This window comes from Phytophthora ramorum (assembly GCF_020800215.1).
Source record: "Phytophthora ramorum isolate Pr-102 chromosome Unknown Phyram_PR-102_s0004, whole genome shotgun sequence".
Classification (NCBI taxonomy): Eukaryota; Oomycota; class Peronosporomycetes; order Peronosporales; family Peronosporaceae; genus Phytophthora; species Phytophthora ramorum.
The window spans coordinates 49,625-62,772 of record NW_027150650.1 but is presented as its reverse complement, the minus strand read 5'-3'; the positions used below and the strand labels follow the sequence as shown (position 1 = coordinate 62,772).

The following is a 13,148-nucleotide window of genomic DNA, read 5'->3' as shown; positions in this document are numbered from 1 at the left end:
TATCGTACCAAACACTAATCGCACCTCACTTGATTTTCCGTGCTAGCTCGCCGTCGTCTATCAGGCCCAAGCTGACACGTGATGGCGTTCTTCGTGTGGTGGCGAGGTCTTCTTCTTCGTGCTGCACTCAAGGATGCCAAAGCCCGCCATGACCAGGATTGACCCGACGATGCACTCCCACGAGAAGACCGTGTGGTGCAGGACGGTGTCCATGAGGCCCGACAGCGGGATGGTCAGCATGCACCCGACACTCGTTTCCAGGGGCGACGTCCAGCACACCGCCAAAGGCAGGAACGCACAGAATACGACCGTCAGAGACCCGCTGAGAAGCAGCAAGAGCACGCCTTCTGTCGTCCCGGGGAACGCGAGCGACTCCTGCAACCACGACAAGGGGCTTTCAGCCAAGAAGAAGGTGCCCAGTAACCACGGCGGGAACGCGAACAGCCCACACAGCCCGGCCATTGTGAGCAGCGTTGAGGTGTCGGTGATGTCTTCGCCGACAGCGACTTGCAGAGCAACTTGGTACGCAGCGTACAGAGCTGACGAGATAATGGTCGAGATCCCGGCGATGATGGTCGTGGTTTCCATCGTGCCGAAGTCGCTGCCGTCTTGGAACATGACGACGAGCGTCACGCCTGCAAAGGCGGTGAACACGCCGAAGATCTTCTTCAAGTTGAGGTGTTCGTTCAAGAAGCAGACCGACAAGCAGTAGACGAAAAGAGGAGACGCGTTGGAAATCGCAACCCCCGCTGCCACGCTCACGGTCGAGAGCGCTGCATACCAAAAGAAGTCCGACACGAGGTAGAGGAGGCTCAAGGACGCCGAAATTTGCACCAGTTTGGGCAACGGGATCACGGAATGGCGCTGCAGTATTCCAACAAAGTCAGCGCCAGCGTAGCGGTCTGCAGTGGTCCCGTACACCTTGTTGTAGCCGACGACGAGAGGCAGCAGCACGATCTACAAGGCGCCAACCATGTGAGGATGGATCCGGTGACCCGTTGAGATGGAAGCCAGACTTACCGGCGCTGCGTGGTTGAAACACGCAAGGAAGAACGGTTTGTTGAAGGAAGCCTGCGGATTGTGAATACCAGGGGTTAGCTGAGTGTGTCCTGCAGGATCGGAGATTCTACGTTACCTGGAGCGACTGCGATGCTTCAGCTTGCAAGACCCACGACCAGATGAGTGCTGACCAACACAAGAGCGCATCAATGAGCTTGATTCGAGTCGTATTGGCACTTCAACATGCAAGTTCGTTCGTACCGGAAAGCGCAACGAAGCTCGCGTACTTGGTGGGGCGAGATTGCTTGGCCTCCTTCTTCAGGTCCACGTCGGGGTCGAGCAGCTTCGTGGTCTCTGTTGGAGCAGACCAGGAAGCGGCTGGAGCCACGACATTCACTCGAGTCATCTAGGTCGGAGGTGTCGGTCGGCCGCTGCGAATACCAGAATGGTGAAATGCGTGCCGCGCTGTAGGAGCTGTAGGAACTTTCGTGCGCCGAGCCAAAGGACCTCGAATGGACTCGGCAGCCTTTCATGGCGAAACGACCGAATCGGAGCCGCCACGTCGAGCGCGTAGGTGGCCTAAGTGTTCGGGAAGGAAGTCGTTGGCAAAGGATGACCGTCACGGAGTGAATTGCAAGTTAGAGTTCATTAATTCACGTGATTTAAACGACGTGCGAGGGCGCACTAGGTGCCGGGCGATTTGGAGGTGTTCCAGGGTCGGAGACGCGGTACTCCTGCGGCCGGGCGGTCGTCGGAACGATGTCCGAGATCTGGTAGTCGTGCTCGCGCTGTTGGTACTGCGGTTGCACCAAGGAATTGTCCACCGCGTAGCTCTGCGGCTGGCTTGCGTTCTGGTGGGTGGGCTGTTGAGTTTGCAAGTCTTCCCACTGCACCTGGTTGGACGTCGGGTAGCGCTGCTGTGGCTGGTACTGGGGATACTGAGTCTGCACGCCGGGTGTGCCCATGTTGGCGTACTGCACCCGGGCCGGAGTCATGCCATTGTGGCGGGGCAGCATATCCTCGGAGCCGCGACGGTCGAGCGTGTGGTAGTCCACGTCCTTGCCTGTGAACCGGAACTGAACGACCATCGAGAGACCGAAGACCACGAGCGTGCCGATGAGGTATCCCCACCACGCCCCGGGGATGGAGTACACGAGGTCACCGCTGGAATTGTACGTCCTGAAGCGCTCCAGGTCGTTGAAAGTCGGGTAGTTCCCTGCGAAGTAGCCGATGCCCCAAAACAACAGGAAGGCTCCCACAAAACTCGTGCCTGCGATGAGCGCCGGCTTCTGCAGCCAGAGAGCTACAGCGCCACCGACAACGGCGAACAGAGCGACGAGCACAATGAGCACCGTGGCCGGATGAGACGGAGCGAACTTGTACCCGAACGACGTGTTGATGAGGATGCCGAGCGCTGCGCCAGCCACCGCGCCACCGAAGAAGACACCGACCCAGTAGAGGTACATGCAGATGTACCCCACGAGGATACCTCCCAGGACGAAGGCGATCCACGAGGCCGTGAGCACCCACGTCTCGTCCTTGAAGACCTTCTCGAAAATGACGGCGATGACGACGCCTCCGCCCAGGAAACCCAGCGCGTACACTGTCGTCTGCCACAGTCGGTACCCAGCCACAGCCAGCAGGGCACCCACCAGCAGCGCTCCGACGGCCAAGATGACGCCGTTGACGTCCATGCCGTCGCTCGAGTCGAAGATGGTTTTCACCGTCTCGGTAGTGTCGCCGTCCGAGATGGCGAAAACATGTTGCGTGAATTGCAGCCACAGCAGCGCTACTACCACCTTGGACGTTGCCATACTGGAGACTTTGGTGATTGACAGCTTGTGCTCCAGGAAGGATATTGAAGACTGAAGAGTCAGTAGTGGTGCTCGACATTGTGTACATTTTCCCGAGACACCTGTCCAACGTACCGCTGGGTATTGATAGTGAAAATCCAGGAGATCTGCTGCGGTGCGACAGCAGGATAATCTCGATGCTTATGCTTCAGGAATGGATGCAAGCGTTTATATTACTAGGCCGCACGAATACATATCCAATAGTGAAGGTGCAAGTCCTCTCTGCCCGATGGCATAGACGACTGCCTAGGCTGCTGCATGGCCCGAGGGTTTGCTGATGGCGTGGCTCTCAGTCTTACCGCCGTGGTCGTAGCCGCGCGCCGTCTTCTTGATCTGCACGCTCATGCCCAGGAGGAAGAGCACGACCATGCCGGCAATGTACCCCCACCAGGCGTCCGGGATGTTGTAGACCCAGTCGCCATTGGCCTTCTGCGAGCGGAACTGCTTGAGGTCGGCGCCGTTCGGGTAGTCGCCGGCGAAGTAGCCGACGCCCCAGACGCACACAGTGGCGCCGACAATGGCTGTGGTCGTGATGAGCACGGGCTTCTCGAGCTTGAGCGCCAGCAGGCCGCCCACGATGCCCAGCACCACGGCCAGGACGACAAGCACCACGTCCGGGTTGTTCGGGTAGATCTTGGCCCCCACGGACGTGTTGAGCGTGAAGGCGAGCATGACGCCGCCCGCCGCGCCCGTGAGGAAGATGCTGGCGCTGTAGAGCATGAGCACCACGACGCCGGCAATGAGGCCGCCAATGCCGAAGCCGATCCACGAGGCGGTGGGCATCCAGCTCATGCTGGCGAAGGCGGTTTCGACGATGCCGGCCACAAAGAGGCCGCCGATGATGAAGGCACAGCAGAAGACCGTCGGGCGGAAGAGGCGGTAGCCCGCGAGGCACACGATACCGCCGCCCAGGATGGCGATGGCCGCCAGCACGGCTGGCCCCACCTTGAGCTGCTTGGCCGAGCTTAGCAGCTCCGTAACGCCCTCGAGCGAGCTCGAACTGTCGTCCGACATGTCCGAGAAGCTGCCGCTGCTGCTGCCGCTGCCCACGACGGCCATGGCGCAGAGCTGCAGCAGCGCCACAGCCAGCAGGTTCTTGAGCAGGTACGCGCTCGTCATGACAATGGATGCGGGTCGAGTACGCAAGGCAGAGGCGAAAGCGCGAATGAGACCATGGGTGGCCCATAACGGAATGTAACGGCTCAAGACCTGATTTGGATCGTCGCACTTAGGCGGATTTGAGTGCACTTTTGAGAACTTGTCGATGGGTGAAGGCGCAGCTGCAGCTGTGAACTGGTTGGCGGCAGTGTTGTCGGCGACAACAATGGGCTGCATGTAGAGCTACTAGACACTTGAGGTCTCCGTAGGCGGCGGCCGGTGGAGGTGGCGAAGAGCTCAGTTTGCAGGTTGCCTGTCTGCTGCTCAGGAGTCCCGAGTCAGGAGACTTGACGGTCAAATTGATCGCATTGCTCGACTGGCGAAGATCTCGTTCTCAGCAATGTCCGCCGGACCGCTGTTGGCCGGAGGATTTGCCATTGCTTCGTGTGCCGCGACGGCGCTTTACTCGCTGCCAACTCCGACGTCGAAGTTACCGTAAGGTAAGACAAACATCCGCAAGCCTCGCACAGAAAGCTGACCTGCGCAGCTTACGGCAATGGAAGTGAAAGTACAGCAGTCCTAGCCACCACCGCGCTATTGCGGCTATCAAGCTTCGTCACGCAGTCTGCCCTTGGGAATCGTCCGTGACGTGTGCACACTTGATTAAACTAGGCTTGGTCGAACAGCAACATCACGATGCCTATTAACAACAGTCAGACCAGCGTCTGCTTGCTTGTGCAGTCTGCCGCATGCTTCAGCTCAGCGCGGCCGCGTTGCAGCCAGGTAAGAACGCCGCGTTGGATGGTATGCCTGGAAGTTCCAGGGCATTCGACGCGTTTAGGTCAGCATGGAAATGGCAGCTTGCTTGCCTTGCCATTCGCGCTGCTCTTCCACGATCGCATAAGCCCAGTCCCAGCAGCGAAATGATATCCGATTCCCTCTGATACCGAATTTCTGTCCTCCGCTTTACCAGTGGTTTAATAACCTTTGTAAATGTATTATACTGGGTAATTCGATGGCTTTGACAAGTTGCAGCACCCGCAAGCGGACGCTTCGACGCCAAAGTCGCGACTGTGCAACGACTCAAGTCGGAGCCAGTACGGACGTCGACAGAAGGGGGCAGGGGCAGGTGGCGGTCGTTTAGTGACGGGCCTTTGTGTCTGAGTATGGCGCTCGAAAAGGAGCGAGAACGAGAGCGACGAGAGGGAAAGAGAGTGAGCGCTCCCGTTCCGTTCTTGGCTCTTGGGTTTCTGCCATTCTTGTTCGCCCCCGCCCCCCACCGCAAGCCAAGCCCCCGAGGCCTCGACGCCCCGGACTCTCTCCCCACACAAACATGAAGGCGACCAAGTGCGTGCGGTGGTCCACCGTGACCGTGTACGAGTTCGGCGTGGCGCTAGGCGGCAGTGCCGTGCCCCGCCGCGGGGGCCCGTCCATCGGCCTGGCGCGCGAGCCGCAGCAGGTCTGGAGCACGACGCTGGACAAGGTGCGGCACTGCGGGGACCTGGCGCTCACCAAGCCTGGCTCCTCCTGCTCTGCCACCGACGCCGAGCTCAAGGAGAGCGCCGAATGCAGACAGCAGCGCAAACGCCGCGTACAACGCGCCCGTCGCGTGCGTTGGCTCAAGCCGCTGGAGCGCATCACGATGCTGACCAAGGCCGGCTGTAGCGAGGAGCGCATCTACCGCATGATGATGGAGAGCTCGGATATCGCCATGTCCAGGAGGCTCTGCGTCTCGATGCAGCGGCAAGTGGCCGCATGAAGGACGAGGCGCAAGTTCTGGCGCCCAGCGAGCCGAATAGACGCAAAACCCAGTAGAGTAAGGATGAATGAACGACTATTTACCGAGTACGGAGGTCTAGTTGGTGCCGCTGGGCATCGGTTCGTATTGTTATCGCCACAGTGAGACTCGTTCAAAGCCTCCAGGATGTTGCTCAAGCTGCAGCACTCGGTAAGTTGGCAGCCTGGCAGTCATTTCCTTCGCGGCAACATGCCAACGTAACTAGTCATTACACGTCCGCCGCAAGCGCTCGCTCACTAAATTCTCATAAATTATCTTGTACAATACGGTCTTCGCCTCTGCTCGTCGGTTCGATCCGTGTCGGCCTTCATCTTCTGTGGGCGACAACTCACGCCGCGCACTGGAGCGAAGCCACGCGCAGACTCAGACGCCGCGACTGGGCGATGCTGGACGATTCCATGAGCATGCGGTAGATGCGCTCCTCGCTGTAGCCGGCCTTCTCCAGCATCACGATGCGCTCCAGCGGCTTGAGCCAGCGCACGCGTCTCCGATGCCGATGCGCCTGCCTGCTCTGCGCCTGTAGTCGAAGCGCTGCCTCCTCCGTCGCCAACTCGCGCTGCGCCGCGTCCACGGACGTGCTCCACACGCTTTGGGGGGCGCCCGTGAGCCCCACCGCCGGCCCGCCGCGTCGAGGCACGGCGCTGCCGCCCATGCCCACTGGGAACTCGTACACCGTGACGGTCGACCAGCGCACGCTCTTGATCGCCATGGCTGCGGGCGGGTGGATCTGGAAGCGGGAAGTGGAGAAAGCCCAGAAGGCGCCCAAGCCGAGGGTTCCAGCGTCCCCCACCCGCCCGCCGCTTGCTGCCTGCCACCCGCTGGCTTGCGTTCACTCGCCACTACCTCGCGCCGCCATGCGATGATTTGGTGGATCCCGTCCGCCGCCGTCCCCTTACAAACGCCAAGTGCGCGACCTGTGTGCCAGCCAGAGCGCGGTTCAACGTCGTCCACTGCCGCGTCCGCCCGCCAGCGGACGTATCGCGTAATCTGAATATCCGGCGCAGAGCCGTGACGAGCACGGCAAATGGCTTCAAGACAGCGACACCGCCGAGCGCGCGCTTCACCCAGCACGGGCTGCATTGGGCTGCATGCCTTGCTGCATGCCTTGCTGCATCGGTCTGCACTGCGGTGTGCAGCAGACCCTTGGCCGTTTTCAGTCATGGTGTCGATGGGGCCAACAGATCCCGTCCAGAAGCAGCATGATGCCAGCTGGCGACGCGCTCGAAAAGCTCGGGGTCAAGTGCCGAGATGTGGTGCATAAAGACGTGAAAATGAAATCACTTGCTGGGCACGTTGGCTGGCGGCAATCATGCCATGCAGGCTGCATTGCAGCAGCACTACCGGCGCCAACTATCGCTGGCAGTGCCTGTGGAAACCAAGTGTGCTATATGCCCGTCACTCTAACGCCTTCTAGGTCAATATTTCTGCCGAAACGCCGTCCACTCCCTGGAGATAGCGGCCTCCGAACCGAAATTAGAACCCGCCCCCTACTTCAAGCGACATACTTGTACTAAAATGCAGGCAGGCCAGTGCGAAGCGTCCTCGCGCGAGCAAGATCCTCGCTGCAAGTACGTCCGGCCCGATATTCCTGGCTCAATGGACGAATGCCATTTACTGCTGCAGCGAGTGGTGGTGGTCTCCGCTTTTGAATAAGGGGGAATAAGGTTCCGGTGGCTGACTGGATACTGGCCCTGGCAGCGACATTACCGACGGACATGTCGTCGTGGCTTCAAATGGGGAACGTGGCGCTGGCAGAGACCACGAGATCACCCCCGCTGACAACTCGAATATTTTTCATGCATGCAGCTTGTATTGATAGCGATATCCTATAATAAAGATCAAATAACTTAAGCTCTTCCTCGCTCACACGGCAGTCCGTCGATCAACGCCTTTCCGACGACGCGTTGTAAGTACGCCAAGCACGGGGAATCCGTATCCTGGGTGCGCTGGTGGTCACTTGCTTGGTTACATCGGTCGAGTTACACGTAGTTGACTGGGATCATGTGCGGGTGGTTGAGGAACGAGGTGGAGGGGGAGCACGGGCGCTCCAGCACCGGGCGGGGCGACTCGAGCCTCTGCTGCTGCCGTCGTTGCCTCCTGGCCTCTTTCCTCTCGGCGATGTCCTCTACGAGCGTTCTCCGGCGCGAGCAGTTGATGATGCTCGCTTCCCGGGAGAACCGTAGGATCATGCCATCGCTCACGCCCGCGTTCTCCAGCAACCGCACGCGCTCCTCGGGCGTGAAGCGGTGCACGCCTTCGACACACTCGGCCATGTGGCCAACCTTCGTGGTCCAAGTGAACTCGGGCTTGTCGCTCAGGCCGATGGACGGACCGCCCTTGCCGGGCACCGAGCTGCCGCCGAGACCCACGCCGAACTCGTGGATGGTGATGGTGGACCAGCGCAGGCGCTTCTTCGTCTTCTCGGGGGACGCCTCGTCCTCGCTCGCGATGGACGTGCTGCGCTGGCGCTTCAAGCGTCGCTCGGGTGAGGCAGGCGCAGTGGCGGTCGAGGTGGCTTCAGCGCGGGTGGAGGAGCTCTTGGGCGTCGCAGAGGGAACCTGGAGCTGCTGGTGGAGGGGGACGTCGTCCCCTTCGTAGACGTCTGCTACGTCTTTGGGTGCCATGGCTTTCTCTGTGGTGAGGAGTGGGGAGAAGGTTGGGGAGCGTTGCTGCTGCTGTGCTTCGCTTGGTGGTCGGTCCGCGCTTCGGGTTGTGCTGCTTCGCTGCGCCGCTGGCTGTTTTGACTCTGGTTTGTTTTGGGATGTGACTCCCTTGTATCTGGTGCAGTGGACGGCGGGCGGACGTCACGCCCGTCTGATGCGCACTTGACTGCAATTCGCCCGGTTTTCGTCCGCCGAGCGGACCGAACCCCAATCACCGTCCGCTCTGGCGCCGCCAACCAGCACGGGAAAAGCTTCTTTTCATGTCGCCACCGGCTACTTTCTATTACCAGTGGCTTTTTTCCATGAGTGCAGTTACATTGTATTTCGATGGCTATTATTGATTTCGTAGCTGTACGAAATTCATGTAGCGTTCAAATGAGGGTGCACAGAGACGAAAGGGCAAGAAGTGCACGTTTTGGAAACTGATTAAAATTTTACATAGAAATAACTTGATAATATCATACTTTATCTGACGATATGTTCTCTATGAAATGTCTGCTCGGCGGAGCGGAGGCGATGTTCACTTCGCATTTGCCATGCGAGCTCTCAGGCACATTCGCTCCGCCGTCAACGATGCCTACGACGGCATCCGGCGCCTTCGACAACAACTTCGCGGTGCTGAAGAGACGATCCAACGCCAAGCGCGCGAGATCGATATGCTAACGACCTCGCTGCGCCGAATCAGACAGGGCCGCGAGCTGGTCTCTGAATCCGCTTCGGACACGGAGGACGAAGAGATGTGGGGCTTTCTGTAGCGGGGCTACACATTCGGTTCACCTCCCACCTTAGTGCAACATGCACTAAGGCATACATTCAGGTGACCACTCCACAGGGTGGTCCACATCCATAGCAAAAGGCATATGACTGGTAGAAAGTAACACCTTTCTACCAATGAGAGTCATTCAATAGATAGGGGTTCTGCCAGCCATCCAATGGCAGAACCTCTCATTAGAAATATCAGTTTTAGGAGGAAACCCCATTTACAATCAATACAGTTCTCATTTACCACCAAAGCTTTCGTTTGGTTCATTTATCTTGGTTTAAGTATACTTGCGGATACAAGTATACTGAACTTGAGTAAATTACTCCTACGCTTCCTCCTACACGTGCGCACACGTGTAAGCTTAAGTAGTGGGTCTAAGCAGACCCATTACACTTTCCATCGCCGCGCCGACCAAGGACACCGGAATTCGTCGACAACTTCAACTCCACCACGCCAAGCCCAAATCTTGCAGGCTATTATAGCCAATCAAGCGACGACGAATCTGAGGATAGCGATTGATTCTGATTGGGTTGTAGCCAGAAAATTTCATTCATTGCAAATTTCATTTTGTTCGTTTCAGTACATTGTAGGGTAGTAATGTTTAAGTCAAATTTCTTTCTGGAGTTAAAAAATTATCTGTGCTGCTTACAATGCGGTTTCTACTAAATCCGGATAATATACCACAAAGAATTTTCTGAAGCTCAATAACTGAAAACAAATGACATTCGTGCGCTATCCTTCCAATATAGAGCGCCTTTGCAGCTGACGTCTCCGTCGGCTGCTCACGCTCGTTAACATGCGTTTGTGTTCTCTCGTTGGAGGCTTGCTCACTTTCAAATTAGCCTCAAAGCAGTCTTCCTATAGACTAACCGCTCAAGTTCCAACCGATCCAGCCACAACAGAAGCCTCCCACCACATCAGCTTTCCGCTTCTTCCCTTGCTGTCAAGTTGCCCCGCTTGTTGTGACCCGCTAGGCTCCATGCGCTCGCGTAGAGCTCGAAGAAGGCACTCCCGCCGGTTGCTGTCAGCTATCAGCAGCGACTTCCCCAACACTCAACCGGCGACGGCCGTACCCTCGCCATCACCGCCCCGTGTCAGTGATGCTCAAAGTAGTTCACGGCGGTCACTGTCGTCAAGCAGCAGCGACATTCCCACGACTCAACCTTCTACCACTGTACCCTCGCCATTGCTCCAAAGTGCGAGTGAAGATGGTAGTACACCGACTCCGACTAGCCAACCTGTGATAGCTTCGTCATCCAGCGAAAGCGAGGACTTTGCATGTGAAGTATCCCGCGACGACAACCACCTGCATCAATTGGAAGCAGTGGCAGCGGCAATGAACTGTTGCAGAGCCATACAAGCGCAAGTGCTGCTGAACTATCGGCTAGTGACAGCAATTATTCGTACGCGAGTGGTGGTGAAGAACACGAAGGTGTATCTCTCGTAGCGAGCTTGGAATCCGGATCCAGCATACCTCACAGTCGAGAAGAGTTTGTTCACCCAGTCACATTCATAACGAAGGCCAAAGCCCGGGCGCAGCTCGACGGGTTGGAGAACGCTCGATTTTCTGTAACCGGCAACGGTCGCTTCTCCACGCGATTGTCGTGTACAACTCATGTTGATTGCACTGCAGAAGCTCGAATTAAGAAAGAGCGCAACGGACAGTTTCGCCTTTTTCGAAGTGGGATTCACACTACCGCAAAAGTGGCTGTGATGGCGCAGCGCACTGGCATCCACAAGCCGTTCCTTTCGGAGATTGACAACCTACTTCTTGGTGGTCAGGGCCCGCGTCAGTACTGCAAACAAAGTACATCGACAATGAAGATACATTGACTTTGCTGCCTTCAGTTACACAACTGAAAAACCGAGCGCATAAACTCCGAAAGCGAGGTGATTTTGACATTACGACATATGCAGACATCATGGAGTGGGCATCGCCAAGAATGTGCTTTACCAAGACCACATTTTTCAAGGATATGAGGTACTTTGTGGAGGATGACGCGCTCCGGGTTAGCCACCAGCCCTTGCAATACCAGAACGAACTGCTCGTTTTAGACATCTTTACGGACACATTGGAGATTGGACAGACTTCCGTGGGGGTTATCTTCACATCGAGGCGATTATTTCGAACGGTTACTCGCATGTTGTTGGGCCAACGGAAAGAAGTACTCATGGCCACCGATGGAACGTACAAGCTTCATTTTGGTGGTTGGACCCTTGTCTCCTTCGGAACATATGGAGTGAGATATACTGCAACACACCAATATCAGCAAAAGTTTTACCCGGCTGCGTTCATGTTCGTTCGGACTGAGACCGCGTACGCATACGTTCGACTTTTTACAGTCGTCAAGGATCGCACCAAGGAATTTTTCGGGGGAATCCTGGACGTACAGTTTGGATCAATGGATCATTCTTTGGAGATTGCAAATGCATTCCGCCAGGTGTGGCCGGACATTAAGCTGTTGAACTGTTGGCCACATTTGGATCGAAATGCTCGACGAAAGAAGAGCCTTCTAACAGACTCTGACCGCTACGAGAACATCATCAAGCCGCAGCTCGACTATCTGAGTCTGTCGCGGTCGTTCGACCAATTCGAAGCACTATCTAACCTGGTAACATCGAATTGGGCTGCTCTAGGGGAAACGGAATACGCTCATTGGTTAGAGGACCAATACCTCGTTGATCCGTGGGATCTGTGGTTCTACACAGCCAGTGACGAGCCTGGGATCGTGCCCAACCAAAACCCAATAGAGTCCCATCATCACGCCATCAAAGCAAGTAGTGTCATGCACCTTCGCGCTGCTACTGGCCATGTATTAGCCGGGACGTTGCCAAGAATTCTAACGCAATGCGCCATGGACTTTGGCTCGGAAATCATATGTCACTACGCAAGTGGCCCGGTCGGAGCAGAGATACTCCAAGCCGCAATGAACCTTTGTGCTCATGAGAACCACTTTCCGAAGCACCGAGGAAAATCGAAACGAGCAATCCTTTGCATCGGCGAGTACTACTTCAGCGCTGATTACTACGTGGTTCAAGATGACAACGTGCACGGTCTTAACGTCGATACAGCACGAACAAAGCTGTATAAGCGTTCTCTCGGCGGAATTATGAGAGCACACGAGAAGATCGAAAACGTTCAGCTTCGATATCTATCTCTCCACCGCGTGACAATTCTCGAGCGAGTGTCGTTTGAGCATAACTGGGATTCTCTGTCTTGGTGTGTGGATGAAATCAAGACAATTCGCCAAAAGTTCAAATGCGACTGCAAGTCGTTTTACCAATCTGGATGGCTGTGCGCACACGTACTAGCTTGTTTAAAACTAGTGGACGCAGTGGATTTGAGCGCAATGCTCCGGGGTTTGCCAACTCGTAGACCGCCTGGGCGTCCTCGAAAGAAAGCTAAGTGTCTGGAACGCGACGGTCTCAGGAGGTCACAATATAGTATGACCGCACTGATCAAGAGATTGGTTGATAAGCCCGCGAGTGTTATCAACTGGAGTGTTCTGGGAACCTGGACCAACACAGGTGACGATGGTGTTGAAATCAGTCAGGACTTCGTCGGAACAATCACTGGGATGTGGATTTTCACGAAATTAAGAAAGAGGAAGAATATGAGGCTGAAGAGCTTGCCACTATGATCAACTACTCGTTTCGGATGGGGCACATCATTGTTCGAAGCTGATCGGTAAGTAGTGTGTGCACTACCGCGTCTACATTTGTATGCCTGCATTTCATTCAAAGCAAAAAACTCAGAAAAAGAAGATAAAACAGAAAACACTAGAAAAAAGGAGTTGTTCCACCCACCTCTCCAAAAAAATCTTGTGTTAAAATCTGACATACAATTTAGCCGGTGGCATACAATAACACCGGTGGCATACAATATCACCCTCCGCATGGAAAATAGCTGGCGGGGAATAAAAAGAAACCGAAAATGCACGCAATAAAAAATAGCCGATGAAAGCATGAAAAAA

The 13,148-nt window shown here is 56.1% G+C and overlaps 6 protein-coding genes across 6 annotated transcripts; 1 reads left to right on the top strand and 5 right to left on the bottom strand.

Annotated features, from left to right (window-relative positions):
* Positions 1-60: 60 nt before the first annotated feature.
* KRP23_4801 (putative vacuolar membrane protein) lies at positions 61-1,405 on the bottom strand (the record flags this gene model as incomplete). The annotated part of the gene is made up of 4 exons (XM_067889803.1): positions 61-957; positions 1,021-1,071; positions 1,136-1,185; positions 1,261-1,405. The coding sequence occupies 4 exons, from the start codon at positions 1,403-1,405 to the stop codon at positions 61-63; spliced, it is 1,143 nt and encodes a 380-aa protein (XP_067746403.1).
* Positions 1,406-1,661: 256 nt separating this feature from the next.
* Positions 1,662-2,813, bottom strand: KRP23_4800 (uncharacterized protein; the record flags this gene model as incomplete). Its single annotated transcript, XM_067889802.1, has 1 exon — positions 1,662-2,813. One exon carries the CDS (start codon positions 2,811-2,813, stop codon positions 1,662-1,664), a length of 1,152 nt encoding a protein of 383 aa, XP_067746402.1.
* A 285-nt stretch (positions 2,814-3,098) lies between these two features.
* KRP23_4799 (uncharacterized protein) lies at positions 3,099-4,187 on the bottom strand (the record flags this gene model as incomplete). Its single annotated transcript, XM_067889801.1, has 1 exon — positions 3,099-4,187. One exon carries the CDS (start codon positions 4,185-4,187, stop codon positions 3,099-3,101), a length of 1,089 nt encoding a protein of 362 aa, XP_067746401.1.
* Positions 4,188-5,283: 1,096 nt separating this feature from the next.
* KRP23_4798 (uncharacterized protein) lies at positions 5,284-5,709 on the top strand (the record flags this gene model as incomplete). Its single annotated transcript, XM_067889800.1, has 1 exon — positions 5,284-5,709. One exon carries the CDS (start codon positions 5,284-5,286, stop codon positions 5,707-5,709), a length of 426 nt encoding a protein of 141 aa, XP_067746400.1.
* Positions 5,710-6,076: 367 nt separating this feature from the next.
* Positions 6,077-6,457, bottom strand: KRP23_4797 (uncharacterized protein; the record flags this gene model as incomplete). The annotated part of the gene is made up of 1 exon (XM_067889797.1): positions 6,077-6,457. The coding sequence occupies one exon, from the start codon at positions 6,455-6,457 to the stop codon at positions 6,077-6,079; it is 381 nt and encodes a 126-aa protein (XP_067746399.1).
* A 1,270-nt stretch (positions 6,458-7,727) lies between these two features.
* Positions 7,728-8,372, bottom strand: KRP23_4796 (uncharacterized protein; the record flags this gene model as incomplete). The annotated part of the gene is made up of 1 exon (XM_067889796.1): positions 7,728-8,372. The coding sequence occupies one exon, from the start codon at positions 8,370-8,372 to the stop codon at positions 7,728-7,730; it is 645 nt and encodes a 214-aa protein (XP_067746398.1).
* Between the last annotated feature and the right edge of the window lie 4,776 nt (positions 8,373-13,148).